We start from the raw sequence: 17,891 nt of genomic DNA, 5'->3' as shown, positions 1-17,891 counted from the left end.
GCGCTGTGGGTTAAACCACAGAACCTAGGACTTGCCAACCAGAAGGTCAGCAGTTTGAATCACCGTGACGGGGTGAGCTCCTGTTGCTCGGTCCCTGCTCCTGCCAACCTAGCAGGTCGAAAGCACGTCAAAGTGCAAGTAGATAAATAGGTACCACTCCGGCGGGAAGGTAAACGGCGTTTCCGTGCGCTGCTCTGGTTCGCCAGAAGCGGCTTAGTCATGCTGGCTACATGACCCGGAAGCTGTACGCTGGCTCCCTTGGCCAATAAAGCGAGATGAGCGCCGCAACCCCAGAGTCCGCCACGACTGGACTTAATGGTCAGGGGTCCCTTTACCTTTTTATGTCAGCAACCAATAGAGTTGTTGTCTTTCTCAGAAAAGCAAGAGAAGTGAAAACCGCTCATTTATGTATGCTAATTCATCCACACATCTAGAGGTTAAAGAGTTCATAGTCAAGTGCAGAAACTGATTGTAAAAAAGGGGGGATCTAAAATAAAAGGCAGTGAGGCGATTTAAAACAAGACAGGAAATTTCAAAAATCTAATGGTGAAGGTGAGATGTCTTGAAACCCCAAGTGCCCTTGAAGTGCGCATCGTTGAGGAACTGCTATCTAACACGTTATCTTTTTCTATAAAAGTGGGAAATGATTTCATTTTAGACCAATTCCTGGGAGAACGAAGGGCAGTAATAAAGGGGAACATTTCCCTGGGTATGTGACCTGCTTAAGGAATCCTCTGCCGAAATGGAATATCTATTACTTCTGAAGGTCCTGCCTGGGTCCCACCTAAGCTGTAAATCTTTCTCTAGGCTCCCTTGGCCAGATTTATGACCATTACATTGATTTGTAACATTAATTCCGTGGTATCGTTTAATATTCTTTTTGTTATACAACTGGGAGACGCTTGCATGGGAATCTGAATATAATCATAATAATCACTTACGTGCTGCCTTCCTGTCATTTGTGAGAAAATATACTCTTTGGTGCTTTTGTGGCCTTGGACTTTGGGAACATCATTTTCTAACTCTGACCCCAACTGCACTATGCATTTAAAGCAGTACCATACCAATTTAAACAGTCAGGCTTACCCCAACGAATCCTGGGAGCTGAGAGTTGTTAGAAGACCTCTATTTCCCTTACAGAGCTACAATTCCCTGGGAAGAGGGGACTGACTGTCAAACCACTCTGAGAACTGTGGTTTTGTGAGAAGACTATAGGGAGTCTCCTAACCACTCTCAGCACCCTGAACGAACTGCAGTTCCCAGGGTTTTTTGGGGCGGGGGGAGCCATGCTTGTTTAAAGTAGTACAATACCGCTTTAAATGCACAGTGTAGGTGGAGCCTCTCTCTCATCTCACATATGTGTGCATTAAAAAGGTAAAGGACTCCTGGATGCTTCAGTCCAGTCAAAGGTGACTCTGGGGTTGCGGCGCTCATCTCACTTTATTGGCCAAGGGAGCCGGCGTACAGCTTCTGGGTCATGTGGCCAGCATGACTAAGCCGCTTCTGGCGAACCAGAGCAGCGCATGGAAACGCCATTTACCTTCCCGCCGGAGCGGTACCTATTTACCTACTTGCACTTTGACGTGCTTTCGAACTGCTAGGTTGGCAGAAGCAGGGACCGAGAAATGGGAGCTCACCCTGTTGCAGGGATTCGAACCGCCAACCTTCTGGTCGGCAAGTCCTAGGCTCAGTGGTTTAGACCACAGCACCACCTGTGTCCTTTATGTGTGCATTACATTTGTATAATTACATTTTGCTAACCCTTTCCTGCCCCTTAACAAGCTCAGGGTGCTCTATTTCAGGTATGGGCAAGCGAAACAGCCTTATGCACACAAAACAACGAAGAAGAAGTAGCCCAAGAGTAAGGGAGAAAAGAGACAAAGCCACACTGCTGATACTCATGTGCGAAATATCATGTGAGCAGCAGCCACATGTTTTGAACACCATCGGAACACAGAAAGCTGAGTCAGAGCATTGCTCCATCTAGCTCAGTACTGACTACAGCAACCGACAGCAACTCTTTGGGGTTTTCAAGCAGGGGTCTCTCTCAGCCCCACTGAGATTGAACCTGGGGCCTTCTGCAAGACACAATCGCTCCTTTGCAAATTTGGCAATGCTATATCTGTATTAAAATACTTGTAGCAGAGCTCCAATCATTTAAGGTATTGTGGAAGACTGGTCTTCAACTAGTCGGTCATGTCTGATCAAAGGTGGGTCACAGCAGGAGCTCAACCACCAGGCAAATACAGTGGTACCTTGGGTTACAGACGCTTCAGGTTACAGACGCTTCAGGTTACAGACTCCGCTAACCCAGAAATAGTACCTAGGGTTAACTTTGCTTCAGGATGAGAACAGAAATCGTGCTCCGGCAGCACAGCGGCAGCGGGAAGCCCCATTAGATAAAGTGGTACCTCAGGTTAAGAGCAGTTTCAGGTTAAGAACAAACCTCCAGAATGAATTACATTCTTAACCCGAGGTACCACTGTATAGGGTAAACGTTTCAGAAAGGGGTCCTGGGTCTGAAAAGGTTGAACATACCTGTTTTAGAAGAACCATACTGGATGAACAAGATACAATTTGGAAAAATCAAACAATCTGCTTTAGGGGGATCTACAGCTGACAACTGCAAGAAATTACCCATTTTCATTCTGATGAAGTATGAACTTGGATGCAACCCAGCAGATCTTATGTAATACTTGAAGTGTTTGAAAAAATTGAAATTGTCACGCAACAGTAGCCATCATTCATGTGTGTGTGTATGTTCATGTCATATGTAGTCTTAAACTGTTATTTGTAAATCATTTTTTATGCTTATCAAGTGCTTTTTGAGATTCCTGTGACCTTACATCTTGTATTCTCAAACTTATTCACAATTTTTAAAAATCGTGTTTATCTAAACAGATTTTTATTTCAAAAATTCATTTCAATAACCCAGTCCAGAGGAGAGGCTGAGCCAAACAATGGCTAAGCCATGGCCGTTTGGACAATGTGCTAAGCCAAACTGTGGGTTAGCTCACAAAAAGGCAATGGGAGGACTCGAGAAACAGCAACTCAGTCATAACTCTGGGAGACCACACATTTGTACTAAGCCATGAAAAGTAAGACAAAGTGTGTTCCTGTGGTGATGGAAACCACTGAATCTGCAATGAAGATGACTTCACCATGAACGCAGAAAGGGTTGTCTTCTCTCCATAGTTTAGCAGAGGTGTGCTGATGGTGAAAAGAATTATCAGACCACTCAGAGTTAACGGTATATTCAGTAACACAGTTTTTCATTACTAATAGGGCTGTAATCCTGTAGAAACGAGGTCTCTTTTCAAGCCAGAGACAACCAATCATGGTGGTGGTGGTGAGCCTGTGGCCCTCCAGATGTTGTTAGACTCCAAACCCGTCAGTCCCAGCCAGCATGGCCAATGGTTAGGGATGTGAGTTGCCCTGCAAAATGTCGAGATGGCCCCAGAATTAGGTGGTTGGAGGTGGCCAGAGATACTTTCCAATTTAACAGACCTTTCTTAGAAAGCTTTCAAAACAAAGACAAGGGTAAATAAAAGCATGTTTATGCTAGACCTACAAGAGATGTGGCTGGGGAAGGGCCATAGTTCAGTGGTAGAATCTGTACTTTGTCTAGGGGTCAGTCTCCAGCAGCTCCAGTTAGAAAGGTTCAGATAGCAGGTCATGAGAAAGACTTCTGCCAAAGAGTTGCTGCCAGTCAAATAACATCATCACCACCATCTTCATCATCACCATCAATTTATTATCTATACCCCCCCCCCCATTTGGCTGGGTTTCCCCAGCCACTCTGGGCAGCTCCCAACAGAATATTAAAAACACGATAAAACATTCAAACATTAAAAACTTTCCCAAACAGGGCTGCCTTCTAGTGGGCTAGATCTGGGGTAGGCAAAGGATGCCTGCCATATCTTGCTGACCACAACTCTCATCATCCCTGACTATTGGCTGAGGCTGATGGGATTTGGAGTTCAACAACATCTGGATTGGAGGGCATCATGCTCATTACGCCCAGCCTAGATGGAGCAATGGTTTAACCTAGGATCAGTAAGTTTCCTAATGCCCATTGATTGCATTTCAGCCACCTAGGTAAAAACCCAGATCCCATTTCATAGAATAGAATCATAGAATCATAGAGTTGGAAGAGACCACAAGGGCCATCGAGTCCAACCCCCTGCCAAGCAGGAAACACCATCAGAGCACTCCTGACATATGGTTGTCAAGCCTCTGCTTAAAGACCTCCAAAGAAGGAGACTCCACCACACTCCTTGGCAGCAAATTCCACTGTCGAACAGCTCTTACTATCAGGAAGTTCTTCCTAATGTTTAGGTGGAATCTTCTTTCTTGTAGTTTGGATCCATTGCTCCGTGTCCGCTTCTCTGGAGCAGCAGAAAACAACCTTTCTCCCTCCTCTATATGACATCCTTTTATATATTTGAACATGGCTATCATATCACCCCTTAACCTCCTCTTCTCCAGGCTAAACATGCCCAGCTCCCTTAGCCGTTCCTCATAAGGCATCGTTTCCAGGCCTTTGACCATTTTGGTTGCCCTCCTCTGGACACGTTCCAGTTTGTCAGTGTCCTTCTTGAACTGTGGTGCCCAGAACTGGACACCGTACTCCAGGTGAGGTCTGACCAGAGCATTTATTGTGAAAGCTCCCTTCATTTTGACCGCTGCCCTCCTGACTACTCACTGATGATGTTCCGCACCTCCATGAAATCCCTGTGCTCCGTCTCCAGCAGAGGTTGGATCTTTTCACACATGTTGCACAGAGATTCGTAACTTTTCCTGCAAGGAAGTGGGGAAATACTCACTGCACAGAACAGAATATAAGTCAGTGCCCTCTGGTGGACCGCTCTTCTGTTTGAATTTCTTATGGTGCCCAAATTGAAGTGATGTTGTGGGGGCATTGTGGGGATATTAAAAAGGCTGCCACTATCAGCCAGACCTGCAGCTGGGACTTCTGCCACTGCCTTAGTGAATTAAGTGCTGACACTGGGTTTGCTTGTTCCTTCATCTGTTTTCCCAAGACACACTTCTTTGGCCTCCTGTGGGCAAAGGCAGCAACAGGGACAGAACCATAGCTGTCAACTTACAGATTTGAAAATAAGGGACCAGCAGCCTCGAAAATAAGGGATCAGCAGCCAAAATAAGGGATTTTCGGAGCACAGGTATGTTCAACTTCTGAGCCCCTCCAAGCCAAAGGCAGAAAGCCCAGCCAGCAGCCAAACAAAGCCTCAAGCGGTGGTTCCCACAGCGCAGCAACCTGGCAAAGGGGATGCAGCAAGGAAAACCACCATCACCTCTCTGCTGGGAAGCGCTGAGCAAAGGCAACGCGGCTGATTTGATCGGCTCAAGGCATGCAAGCTCCACCCCCCAGTCGTTCTTAGACTCCTTATTGGGTGAGCAACGCAGACAAGCAACACAGTTGGAGCCTCTCTCCTCCCTGGCCGGCAGGGAGGGAGGGAGAGGAGCTGCTTCCTTTGAAACCCGGGAAATTTAAGGGACATTATCAATAAGGGACAGCAGCGGGACACGGTGCTGGGATAAGGGACTTTCCCGCCAAATAAGGGACGGTTGACAGCTATGGGCAGAACAGGAGGTTGTACGATCACCATAGGTGCATCTCTTTCCCCCAGTGCCTTAAAACTTTTAAAAGCAGACCCATTCCTCCCCTGTACAAAGGTCTGTCAAACTGAATGCAACACTCCTTAGGAAAGGAGTCAAGCTGGATGCATTAGTTGAGATTGCTGCATTGCAGGCAGTTGTATTGCAGGGCCCCTTCCAACTTCACAATTGTACAATTCTGTGATTCTAACTCAAAATGCTCTCCGATTTTAACGTTCACGGGATATTTTGGATTTTAGTTGATGTGAAGTTCTTTTGAGGACTGCCCCAAGCTCATATGTGCAGCAGTGGCTGGTGCCCATTGGCTGGTGGGGCAGAAGGCAGGGAGACCAATGGTAAGTGGAGCCAGATCCAAGGACAGGCAGAGCCACACCCTGATTGGCTGTGGGTAAGAAGACAGGCTGGTGGGCGTGGCTGAGGCAAGAGTGAGACATTGCTCCATTTGCCCTAATGGACCAATCTGTGCTACGTGTGTGTGTGTATGTGTGCATTTGTGTGTGTGTAGTGGGGGGGGGGGAGAACAGACCTGTTTCATGTTCTTACTGTCATCTAAGACAAGACTCTATACAAGAACTTTATAGTCTCCTTCCAGGGAGGAGACAACAGCCACAGGAAGCTCCTGCCTCCACCCAGCCACAACTAAGTCTAGTGCCATCTAGAGACTAAACTGTATATTGACATTATCCACACACCGCCTCATGCTGTCAACTGTCAGTCTCTCGTCACAGGAACTCCTCCAGGAGTAATAGCCTGTGAGAAACTTCCATGCTTCTGATCTCACAGTGGGATCCAAACCCTGCAACAACAACAAAAGGAGGGGGTGAGGCCAAAAAAGGTGTGTCAGGTAGCTTACTCATCCATCTCCCTCACCCCCCCCACCAACCACAAGGGTCTAGGCATCCCCAAACTCGGCCCTCCAGATGTTTTGGGACTACAACTCCCATCATCCCTAGCTAACAGGACCAGTGGTCAGGGATGATGGGAATTGTAGTCCCAAAACATCTGGAGGGCTGAGTTTGGGGGTCCCTGGTCTATAGTCTGGGCAAGAAGTGAAAGGCTATGTAAGAGGTTGAATCCTGATAAGACAGAGGTGCTGTGGTTGAGGTAGTTCCTGTGTCCAAAAATTAGGTGGATGACCTATCCTGGGAGGGCTTGCATTCCCCCTGAAGGAACAGCTTCATAGTCTGAGACTACAGCTGGATTCCCCCATTTCACTGGGATGAAAAGTCAGAGAATTCCAACGAAAACAGAAACAGGAGCAGAAATTGTCAATGTTCATTTATTTGTCCTTTGTTTGGAATATAAATCAACCCAGCCAATACATTGGGTATTCACTGTTGTTGCATTCAGTCTGCAAATGATTACATCCTGTTCACCCTTTGCATTGTGTTTCCTTTGCGATGGCATGAATGAGTTGGAATAATAAAATAACAATGTAAATTATGTCGTGTGAATTGCGCCATAGCAGACGGTGAAAAAATAACGTCCTTTCCAGTGAAAGGTGAACTGCAGTGGAATGGAAACAGTGCTGCATGTACTGAATAAAGGGATAAAGGGTGGAATGGAAAATGATGCCTTCTTGCATCCATACCCTCAACAGCTTAGCTGTGTTTTGATGCCAGCAGAAACTAACCAATAGAATACTTTCACCCAAAGCCAAATCAAAAGCACTAGAGAATAATTAAACTTGAGTAAGCAATCAGTGGCAATCAAACTGCTTTTCCAGGTAGAAAAGCAGCAAGTTCAGAGGTTGAGAATAAGCACTCTCCAAGTCCCAAAGACAGATGCTGTGGTTTAGATGAGAAGGGAAAAGGATGCAGATGTGGAATAACTTGGCAATTTTGATAAAATTACACGAGAGACAAATGGGATCTGCCAAGGTCATGGCACTGGCTAAATTTATCAAGGCAAAGACTAACATTTATGACAGACTGTGGAGCTCTTGAGGGGGGAGAGAGAACATTTTCACAGCTCTCTTCAGAAGTGCTAGGTTTCCCTGGGTTCATCTGGGCTTTTGGTGGCTGTCTCCTTCCCTCCAATGAAGGTGGGAAAGCACTTCTCACCGACTGAAGAAACAACTTTAGAAGATGTAGACTGCTTGAAAAACCCCTTGCATGGTGGGTGAAACTAATTTTCCAAAGACGTAATAAGGAGATGCAAAATGTTCAAGCTTTTCATCGGATTAATTGGCGGATGGATTGCTTGGAGATTACACTGTTGGATCTCCCATCATTCCTGGCCATTGGCTTATGCTGGCTGGGCTTTATGGGAGTTGAAGTCCAACAACATCTAGAAGGCACTTACTTGGAAGCACGTCTCACTGTCTTTAATGTGAATTATTTCAAGGCAATGTGTAGAGGGTTGGATTGCAAAGGTTTCGACCACACCTATGGTTCTCCAGATGCTGTTGGAATTCAGCACCATGAGCCACAACCAGGGGTCATGGGTAGAGATGACAGGAGCTGAAGGAGTTCAACAACCATCCATGGTTCGTTCTCTCTCTCTCTCTCTCTCTCTCTTATTATCTTTTCTGTTTTACAATTTAAAATACCCATTTAAACATCCTTAAAATATCAATGGCTTCCCTTCTTCTCTTTCCATGGTTCATTTTACATATCTTAAATCCCTGCATATTTTACAAAAACTAAACCATTCAGTATTCCATTACAATGGTACCTCTGGTTAAGAACTTAATTCGTTCTGGAGGTCCATTCTTAAGCTGAAACTGTTCTTAACCTGAAGCACCACTTTAGCTAATGGGGCCTCCCACTGCCGCCGCGCTGCCACTGCGCGATTTCTGTTCTCATCCTGAAGCAAAGTTCTTAACCCGAGGTACTATTTCTGGGTTAGCGGTGTCTGTAACCTGAAGCATCTGTAACCTGAAGCATCTGTAACCCGAGGTACCACTGTATTACATTCATCACAACTTATTTACACTGTTCAATTTATCTTAATGCTGCCAACATTTTCAGGTGTACACAATTTCCCCCCATGTATTCAATAAACCTTACCAGCAGGAAGGTAAACGGCGTTCCGTGTGCTGCGCTGGCTCGCCAGATGCAGCTTGTCACGCTGGCCACGTGACCCGGAAGTGTCTGCGGACAGCACTGGCTCCCGGCTTATAGAGTGAGATGAGCGCATAACCCTAGAGTCTGGCAAGGCTGGCCCGTATGGGCAGGGGTACCTTTACCTTTACCTATTCAATAAACATTTTCTAATATTCTCTAAACATATGTTCTTCTTGTTCTCTTATTCTTTATGTTAAGTTTGTGAGTTCTGCATATTCTGTCAGCTTAATTTGCCACTCTTCTTTGGTTGGGACCTCACTCGTTTTCCATTTTTGGGCTAACAAAACATGGGCCACAGTAGTGGCATACATAAATAATTTTTGACACCTGTGAATTTCCGTCTGGATTATCCCCACAAAAAGGACTCTGTTATTCTTTGCTTCTTCTTTTTTGAAATGTACTTTTAAACAATTTTTTCAATTCATTATGGATTATTTCCCAATACTCTTTTACCCTTTTACAAGTCCACCACATGTGAAAGAACCACCCATGGTTTACACTGTGTGCCTGTGGACAAGACTCATGCTGCTTAAAACATTTGTGGAGTGTCTGTATGATGATTTCTCATATTTCCAAAGTTTAGACCAGGGGTCAGCAAACTTTTTCAACAGGGGGCTGGTCCATTGTCCCTCAGACCTTGTGGGGGGCCGGATTATATTTTGAAAAAATAAATGAACGAATTCCTATGCCCCACAAATAACCCAGAGATGCATTTTAAATAAAAGGATACATTCAACTCACATAAAAACACCAGGCAGGCCCCACAAATAACATAGAGATGCATTCTAAATAAAAGGACACATTCTACTCATATAAAAACACGCTGATTCCCGGACCATCCGCGGGCCGGATTTGGAATGCGATTGGGCTGGATCCGGCCCCCGGGCCTTAGTTTGCGTACCCATGGTTTAGACTATGAGTGCCATAGTTTATGTAGGCAAAGCAGTATCACCCATGAACAAGACGGAAATTTTTACGGGCTTCAGGAAATCAAAAGCTTTTTTGAAGTAGAAAGAAGCATTACTGTGCCAGGGGGAACATAAGGGGAGGGGAAGCCCTCCCCCCAAAACGCAAGTCTAATGAGGAATGAGCATACTCAGTGGGCAAGGAATGTTGACTGACTGTTGGGATGGGGAAGAAAATGTGGTGGGGGGAAATGGGAGGGAATGGCAGGAATCCTAAAAAAGGAGCACTCCACATGACAACATTTTGTTGCCACTCCCATATGTTATTTAGTTGGTTTAAAATGTAGCTTTTTAATCCAAGTTTAATTGGTTGGCAGCTCTGCAACACTGATGATTATCATCCCCCAAGGTGGATTTCTCCAGTTGTCTCTAGGTTCTGCTGGAACGCCAGTGAACGGAAAATCCTTCTGACCCCAAACCTACATCTGCTGGGCAAGACTGCTTCCATTGCCACGAAAAGAAACTTCCCTGGAGAAGAATCCTTTTCTGAAGCTGCCGGGGCTTCCGATTACCATGGCAACCTCACCTTGGCTCTGTAGATGTGCTAAATGAGCTAGCGGAAGGAAAGCCACAAATCTTTCACATGTATTAGATGCTCATAGACAGCTTAGTCCCACTCGGCCATTCAGGGATGTAGAAACAAGGCCATTGTGTCCTTGCCCCAGTGATGCCTCTAAAAGGCTTATTTCCCCTCCTTATAGGAAAAACCTGAAGCGATGAATCATGTAACAATACTCCAGGAAATCACTCTCCCATGTCAGCCTCATTATATTTTTTACCTTCCTTCTGAGTATTATTCTGAATGTTTGCAAAATAAAAATAAATAAATAAATGCAGGGCTGTAGCAGGCTATGGGGGTATTTGCGTGTGCTTTGGGAGTCTGCTTTACTGAGCACAACTTGGTTGGTTGGTCGAAGTCTGGTTTAAAGATCAAGAACCTGAAGAAGAGAGAGCAGTACAGGTCTTGAGGTTGACTGAGCAGTCCAACAGGTAGAGATGGAGAAATCTGACAGTTTCAGTTCTCTGCATTTCATATTTTCCCAGTCTTAAATGTTAAGAGTAATTGTTTAACTGACATTGAAATGGGAACTGTGTTTGAATGTGTATTGCTGAAGGTTTAACACGGAAAATTCCACTGAATCTAAGAAGAGCTCTCTGGGAACCTGATCAGTTACTAATAAACTGTTAATGTATCTGCTCTGCTACCTCTCACGTGGTGCTTAACTTTAGATCATGTGAGAGGGTTCTTCAGTTGCAAATTGTCATTTTGAAGAGTGTTTCTTTCTTTGAAAGCCACCGATGACAAAGGTGTGCTAATGAAGTCTCTCCTGAAGACAAAACAGCTCCAGGCTAATGGAGGTTGGGTGGAGAGACAGACCTTTGATTTTAGGTCTGTTTGGAGTTATTTCAAATTTGTAAGAAAATGAACCTGTGCTAGATATGCACATGATTCAATGGGGAGTGTGACTTTTTTATCCTAGCTTTCCTTCAGGAAACTCAACACTGTGTACATGGTTCCCCCCTTTATCCTCCTAACAGCCCTGTGTGGGTGGCTGAGAGAATGTGACGGGCCCAAGGTCACCCAGTGAGAGCTTCATTGCTGAGTGGGGATTTCAACCCAGGCCTTGCCAGCTGTAGTTCAACATGTTAACCGATGCCCCATATTGACCCAGAGTAAAAACAGCAGCTTCCAAGAGAAAGGGCACACCATCAGCATTGCAAGGGAACATTTAAGGGTAGATCTAATATTGCATGTAAAAAAATGGCAAATGATAGCAACAAGCATGAAAATGGAAACTGCCTCATCACCTCCAGTCTGTATCCATTGCGCATACGAAACTGCCATCTTGTATCTTTATTTATTTAGAAGATTTATAAACTACTTAGGTAGTTCCAGTCATGACCAACTCTGGGGTTGCGGCGCTCATCTCGCTTTATTGGCCGAGGGAGCCGGCATACAGCTTCCGGGTCATGTGGCCAGCATGACTAAGCCGCTTCTGGAGAACCAGAGCAGCACACAGAAACGCCGTTTACCTTCTCGCCGGAGCAGTACCTATTTATCTACTTGCACTTTGATGTGCTTTCGAACTGCTAGGTTGGCAGGAGCAGGGACTGAGCAATGGGAGCTCACCCCGCTGTGGGGATTCGAACCGCCAACCTTCTGATTGGCAAGTCCTAGGCTCTGTGATTTAACCCACAGCGCCACCCGTGTCCACATATAATGAGAAATGAAATAAAATGAGAAATGAAACAAAACTAAGCCCACAGTGGGGGAAAAAAACACTACACACACACACACACACACACTACAAGCAAAGGTTCCCAGCTACCACTCACCCTCTCCAGGATTTTGGCTGAAATGAACTCTCTTGACTTGAGTAACTGGCCGCTCTCATCAAAATAACTTTGCCATTCTGAACTGTCAATGGGCAACTTCTTCATAGTCTGGAAACAAAGTCAAGGGATTGCCGTTCACCAGGATGCAATGCAAAAGGACTTCAGGATATCCCACCCCATGATGTGGATACCAAACAGGTAGGGATGCAGATATTGGGGGAAGGTGTGTACAGCCACATTCTTTCTTTTTTAAAAATAATATGTTATTGAGTTTTCCAATTTAATAATCCAATAAAAACCACAGTACGACATTCCAAAATACAATACAATCAGAAAAGAAAAGAAAAAAAAGCCAAATATATTGCCGAAGTATATATCTTTAGGTGACTTCCCATGCCCTGAATTTCACGGAATGCTAATAATCTAATATCACATTGCATTTTTTAATTAGTCTTAATTAGTCAATAAATCATTCTGATGTCAATCCTTCACTTAGTTTTCATTTAAGTGTGCTACCACTGGTCTTCATAGTTCTGGTGAAACATTTTCCCCTAATATTGTCCACTTCCAGCAATTCCATTTTTGGTTTCTGCCAACATGAGCCATAATACGCCAGATCCCAGACAAAAAGACACAATTTGCTCCAGGCAGCTGTCCAGAATACCCCTCCATAGTCTTGCACCATCTCCCAACTCCCAAGGACAAAGTACCATATTTTTTGCTCTATAACTCACTTTTTCCCTCCTAAAAAGTAAGGGGAAATCTGTGTGTATCTTATGGAGCTAATGCAGGCTGTGCAGCTATCCCAGAAGCCAGAACAGCAAGAGGGATCACTGCTTTCACTGCACAGTGATCCCTCTTGCTGTTTTGGCTTCTGAGATTCAGAATATTTTTTTTCTTGTTTTCCTCCTCCAAAAACTAGGTGTGTCTTGTGGTCTGGTGCGTCTTATAGAGCGAAAAATACGGTAACTCCAATCCAAGATTTTTCCCCCTTCCTTCTACCGAAGAAACAGCAGCAATGTTCTTTTCAAACCCACTTGTGTGTTTCAAATCGTTGCCTTTCGGGGGAGGTTTACCCAGTAAAACAGCAAATACATATATATCAAAAGAGAATAAAAAAGGCTCACTTCCCCCTGGGGTGCACAGCCACCTTCTAATCATACAATTAAAGTGCTATGATGCCACTGTAAAAAGTCACAGCTTCCGACAAATAAATCTGAGAGATGCAGTTTAAGGGTGCTGAGAGTCGCTAGGAGACTCCCCATAGTCTTGCACAGAGCTACAGTTCCCAGAGTGTGTGAGCAATGCCAGAGGTAGCTCTGTGTGGGGAATAGGGGTCATTGTGGGAAATTAAAATGGCAGCTCCCCGTTGTTCCTAGCATTTCAATTTCTCACAGTGCCTTGGAGCAATGCTACATTGGAGACACTGCAGAATTAAAATGGTCTTTCACCACCCAGGGTTAATTCATGGTCCCAAATGTAGCCATTGCCTGAGGATATTGCTGGGAGGTACTGGCACTGAAGACAGCAATTATATGTCACGGAAAGAAGGGTTTGGACAAAAATTCTTAGGATGAGAAGGATGTTAAGAGAGTGTGAAGTATTAGAAGGTGTGCTGCATAGGTGGCCATTTGTCCTACTTAACAGAGGACAGTTATCTGTGTGAAAGAGTTCTCTATTTGTTTTGCAGCTGTCGAATTGCAATTTTTTAAATTCTTGATTCAGTGCATTGAAACCCAAATATAAATAAATAAATGGTTTCTAGCAGACTGAGATAAACACAATTAAAAGACATCGCCTGGCATTTATATCCTTTTCAGAAGGAATCTGTTAAATTAACAAATATTCAAACACGCATGGGCATTTTATGTCCATTTGTTTTTAGCGCTTGCTTTTATCAGTATTTTTTTTTAAATGAATATTTGAATTGTTCTTTGTAAACTGCTTAGAGGCTTTCTGTGGAGTATGTGGCATAGGCTTCTGTTAAATAAAACCATATCAAATTAGGGCAGGTAAAATACAGATTTAAAACCTACAGTGTAAAACCTGTCAGGGGACTTACTGTACTTATTCAGCTATAACTTGTGTAGATGCATATAAAATTCACAAATGCAAATTGTATGCCAATTTGTGTCCACTTTTTGTGGCAATTCATATATGGCTACACAAACCATTCTTGCCTTGAGCATTGCTTTAAATCCTTCCACAGGGTGATCCTCACCATTCATTGACCGATCTATTGGTATTGCAATAGCTTTCAGCATTCCAAATGGGCCGTGTCATTTTCTACAGTGTACTGCAAAACTGTCATAGAAAAAGTTTGCTGTGGAGTCATATAATAGCCTCAAATATATTTTATTCCCCATGTGGTTTAATGTCTATATGAAGCCTCTGAGTGGAGTCATCCAGAGTTTGGGAGTATGTTGTCAGCACACAACTCTGCTTCCTCGTTACATCTGCAGGTGAGGCAGTAGATGTGCTGGACTGCTGTCTTGCCTCGGTAATGGACTGAATGAGAGCCAACAGACTGAAACTCAATTCAAATAAGACAGAGGCACTGTTAGTAGGTGGTTCCTTAGACCGGATTGTCAGGGACTAGGCAGAGGAGGTATGGCAGAGACTGCCTCCCCATCCTGAGAAGGATGAAGACAGTATAGATTGACAACAGGGGTTTGAGGAAGCTCAGAGGGAGATGAGGGGGAAAGCTGGGAAATAATGGGAGAGCTGGAACAAAACCCAGCTCACATGTTGTCATTAGAAAGCATCCCAGACCCTCCATCTCCCAGAACCTGGCGAGCCTTAAAAGTAGGAGAGCAAAGAGCTCAAAGACAGAGGACACATAGCAACACCTGTAGAGGAGATGAATGAGGAAGTGGGAGAGACGGGGGTGGAAATTCACTTGGGACAACACCATTATCCAAGAGGCTGGGTTCTATAGCCTCTCCCTGTAAGACTGAAATAAAAATGGGTGGTAAGAAATTTTTCCTTTTCTTTATACTTTCCTGGGCAACTAGCTGGGAGCTGCTGACAGTATCCTGACAGGATGGATGGGTTGCCCACTCTTGAGGGGGGTTACACTCCCTCTTAAGGAGAAGATACATAGCTTGAGTGTGTTCCTGGATCCATTACTGTCACTAGAGGCCCAAGTGGCCTCAGTGGCATGGAGTGCCTTCTGTCAGCTTCAGCTGGTGGCCCAGCTACGCCCCTATCTGGACAGAGATAGCCTAACTTCTGTGGCCTACGCTCTGGTAACCTCTAGGTTGGATTACTGTAGTGTGTTTGTTATATGTGGGACTGCCTCTGAGGATGGTTCAGAAACTGCAGCTGCTGCAAAATTTGACAGCCAGGTTGCTCAACAGAGCAACATGGTTTGAACATATCACACTGATCCTGGCCTGACTGCATTGGCTGCCAATTAGTTTCTGGGCCCAGTTCAAAGAGCTGGTGCTAACCTATAAAGGCTTACATGGCTCAGGACCTCAATACCTTAAGGACTGCCTCTTCCTATATGAACTAACTAGGACCCTGCACTTGTCATCCAAGGTTTGGAGGGTGACAGCACAAGAATGGGCCTTTTCTGTGGTGGCTGCCCATCTATGGAATGCTCTCCCCAGAGAGGCTGTTCTGGTGCCATAATTACCTCTTTTTAGGTGCCAGGTGAAAACATTCCTCTTTACCCAGCTCTTCAGCCATTAAATAATCTATGGCTTGTTAAATGTGGTGTGGAGGGCCTGTTGTTGTTGTTGTTGTTGTTATATTATTATTATTATTATTATTATTATTATTATTATTATTATGCTGTATTATGCTTTTATTATGCTGTATAAATTATGAACTTAATTTTGTACACTCCGCTGGGATGTTTGGATAAAGGATGGTATATCAATCAATCAATCAATCAATCAATCAAAAAAACAGAAACAAAAAGCAATTAAAATGTTTATATGACTGCTCTGAGGTTTTATTACAATCAAATAGTATATAAATGTTGTGTGCATATATATCTCTTCTCACTTCCTTCTCAAATTGTACATTTTCCAATTGGGAAACCTGAGCTGGGATATTTGTACTTAGGTTTAGTTACAAGCTTCAAGACTGAATGTGTAATTAGTTACAAACAACCTGATGAGAGGGACTGAGGAAATAAAATCAATGACATCGGGCAGAGGGGGCCATTTAAGCAAATCTCATCAGAATCACAGAAGCTGTGTGGCCTATGGGATTGAAAAAGAAATTATGGGATTTTCAAGGCACAGGAATCTCTTCGGGTCGAAAAATCATTGACGGGGAAATTGAGAGCTGGCCAAAGTCTGCTAGGAGAGAATGCTACATTTATACCTACTGATAACTTGATAGCCTTGAGTTTTTGCAAGGCTTCCCATGATGACAATGCAAATCCAACAGGTGAGCACACAAATAGAAGGAGGGGTGGGATGTCAACATCTAACAGGAAGCCCTTGCTGGCACCATCACCATTACATATACTTGCACTGAATTGGACTGCTGGTCCATTTGACTTATTATGGTTTACACCATGGGTAGACAACATCTTGCTGGGCATCTCTGGCCAATGGTCAGCGAAGTTTCTCTTGATGTTTACCCAAAATATGCTTCCCTGCCATTCTCAGTTCCATCTGCAGCACCACAGAACACAGCTTGATCCATCTTCTTGCATGACACCCTTTGAAGACAGTTATCATGCCTTATCATGATTTTCCCTTCACCAGCTCTTCCAATTGGTCCTCATTATGCTAATAGAGGGGAACTCACCAGTAGAGTTGAGATAGAAGCCCTGAGTCCTACAATATTTTCTTCAGAGGACGTTGGGCCTTCAACCTTTTCTGTAGATATCCCTTTCCGCATTGTCCCACAAAAAATAGTCTTATATCACTCCAAACCAAACAGATCTGAATTCGCTTTACACTTCTTAGAGAAGCCAAAGGCTCCCTTGATCTTCTCCTTTGTCTTTTCATCAAACGAATGAGACTCATGGAGATGAAGTCAACTGATTTCCCCTGCAGAACTGAAAGTGGTTACCATAGTAGCATGAGGTCACAGAGGCATGAGGTCACTGGATAAAGAAAGGATTTGCAGAATGGATGTTCTCTCAAGGGGCAAGGGCATTTGGAGATACTTAGTGTGAGAGATGTTTCTATATTTCTAGAATGGGGTTGGGAAACCTGTGGCCTGATGTTGCTTGACTTCAGTTCTCACCATCCCTGACCACTGACTATGTTGGCTGGGGCTGATGGGAAATGGAGTCCAATAACACCTGTAGGGCCACAGGTTACCCATCTCTGCTCTAGAAAATGGGCAGAAGTGGCTTACTGGTGGGATGAGGTGAGGCATTGTGCTTAAGGCAAACTAGCTGGTGTAACATCAACCCTACCTCCACCAGGGGCAAAGTCTTCTGCAGGCTTGCTTTACCTGGTTGGTGGTGAGTGATGCTCTTGCACATGCAGAGTGTGTGTATCTTGGGCATGTTGAGTTATACAAGTGGGCCCTGCAACAAAATGTTAGAGGGTTCCTGTCCCAGCTTGCCATGTCATCTTCCAAGATTCGCTCCGCCCAACACATACACAGCATTGCATGGCAACCAAGAATGCTCAGTCTTCATGAATCTGCTGTCTTTCTTTTCTTTCAATGGAGTGCCCTTTAGGTTTTCTCTCCTAAAATTGTTTCCATACTTCTGCAAACATTGAGGCTCCACATCCTACAAACACACAGATTTGGTTTGTAAAGGTAAAGGTACCCCTGCCCGTACGGGCCAGTCTTGACAGACTCTAGGGTTGTGCGCCCATCTCACTCAAAGAGGCCGGGGGCCAGCGCTGTCCGAAGACACTTCCGGGTCATGTGGCCAGCGTGACATCACTGCTCTGGC

At 44.5% G+C, this 17,891-nt stretch overlaps 1 protein-coding gene across 1 annotated transcript in view; it reads right to left on the bottom strand.

Moving 5' to 3' along the window:
* TBC1D21 (TBC1 domain family member 21) overlaps window positions 1-17,053 on the bottom strand; it is a 35,076-nt gene extending 18,023 nt beyond the window's left edge. Inside the window, exons 1-4 of the mRNA XM_083413169.1 lie at window positions 16,781-17,053; window positions 12,011-12,118; window positions 6,333-6,436; window positions 4,706-4,800 (exon numbers count right to left, since the gene is read on the bottom strand). Of these exons, the coding sequence (XP_083269295.1) occupies window positions 4,706-4,800; window positions 6,333-6,436; window positions 12,011-12,118; window positions 16,781-16,873 (400 nt within the window). The 5' untranslated portion in view covers window positions 16,874-17,053. The remainder of the gene's footprint in view (window positions 1-4,705; window positions 4,801-6,332; window positions 6,437-12,010; window positions 12,119-16,780) is intronic.
* Between the last annotated feature and the right edge of the window lie 838 nt (window positions 17,054-17,891).

The sequence above is a fragment of the Podarcis tiliguerta genome (genome assembly GCF_965153285.1).
Source record: "Podarcis tiliguerta genome assembly, chromosome: 14".
In the NCBI taxonomy this organism is placed as follows: Eukaryota; Metazoa; Chordata; class Lepidosauria; order Squamata; family Lacertidae; genus Podarcis; species Podarcis tiliguerta.
The sequence above is the reverse complement of the archived record's forward strand: the minus strand, read 5'-3'. Positions and strand labels throughout refer to the sequence as shown.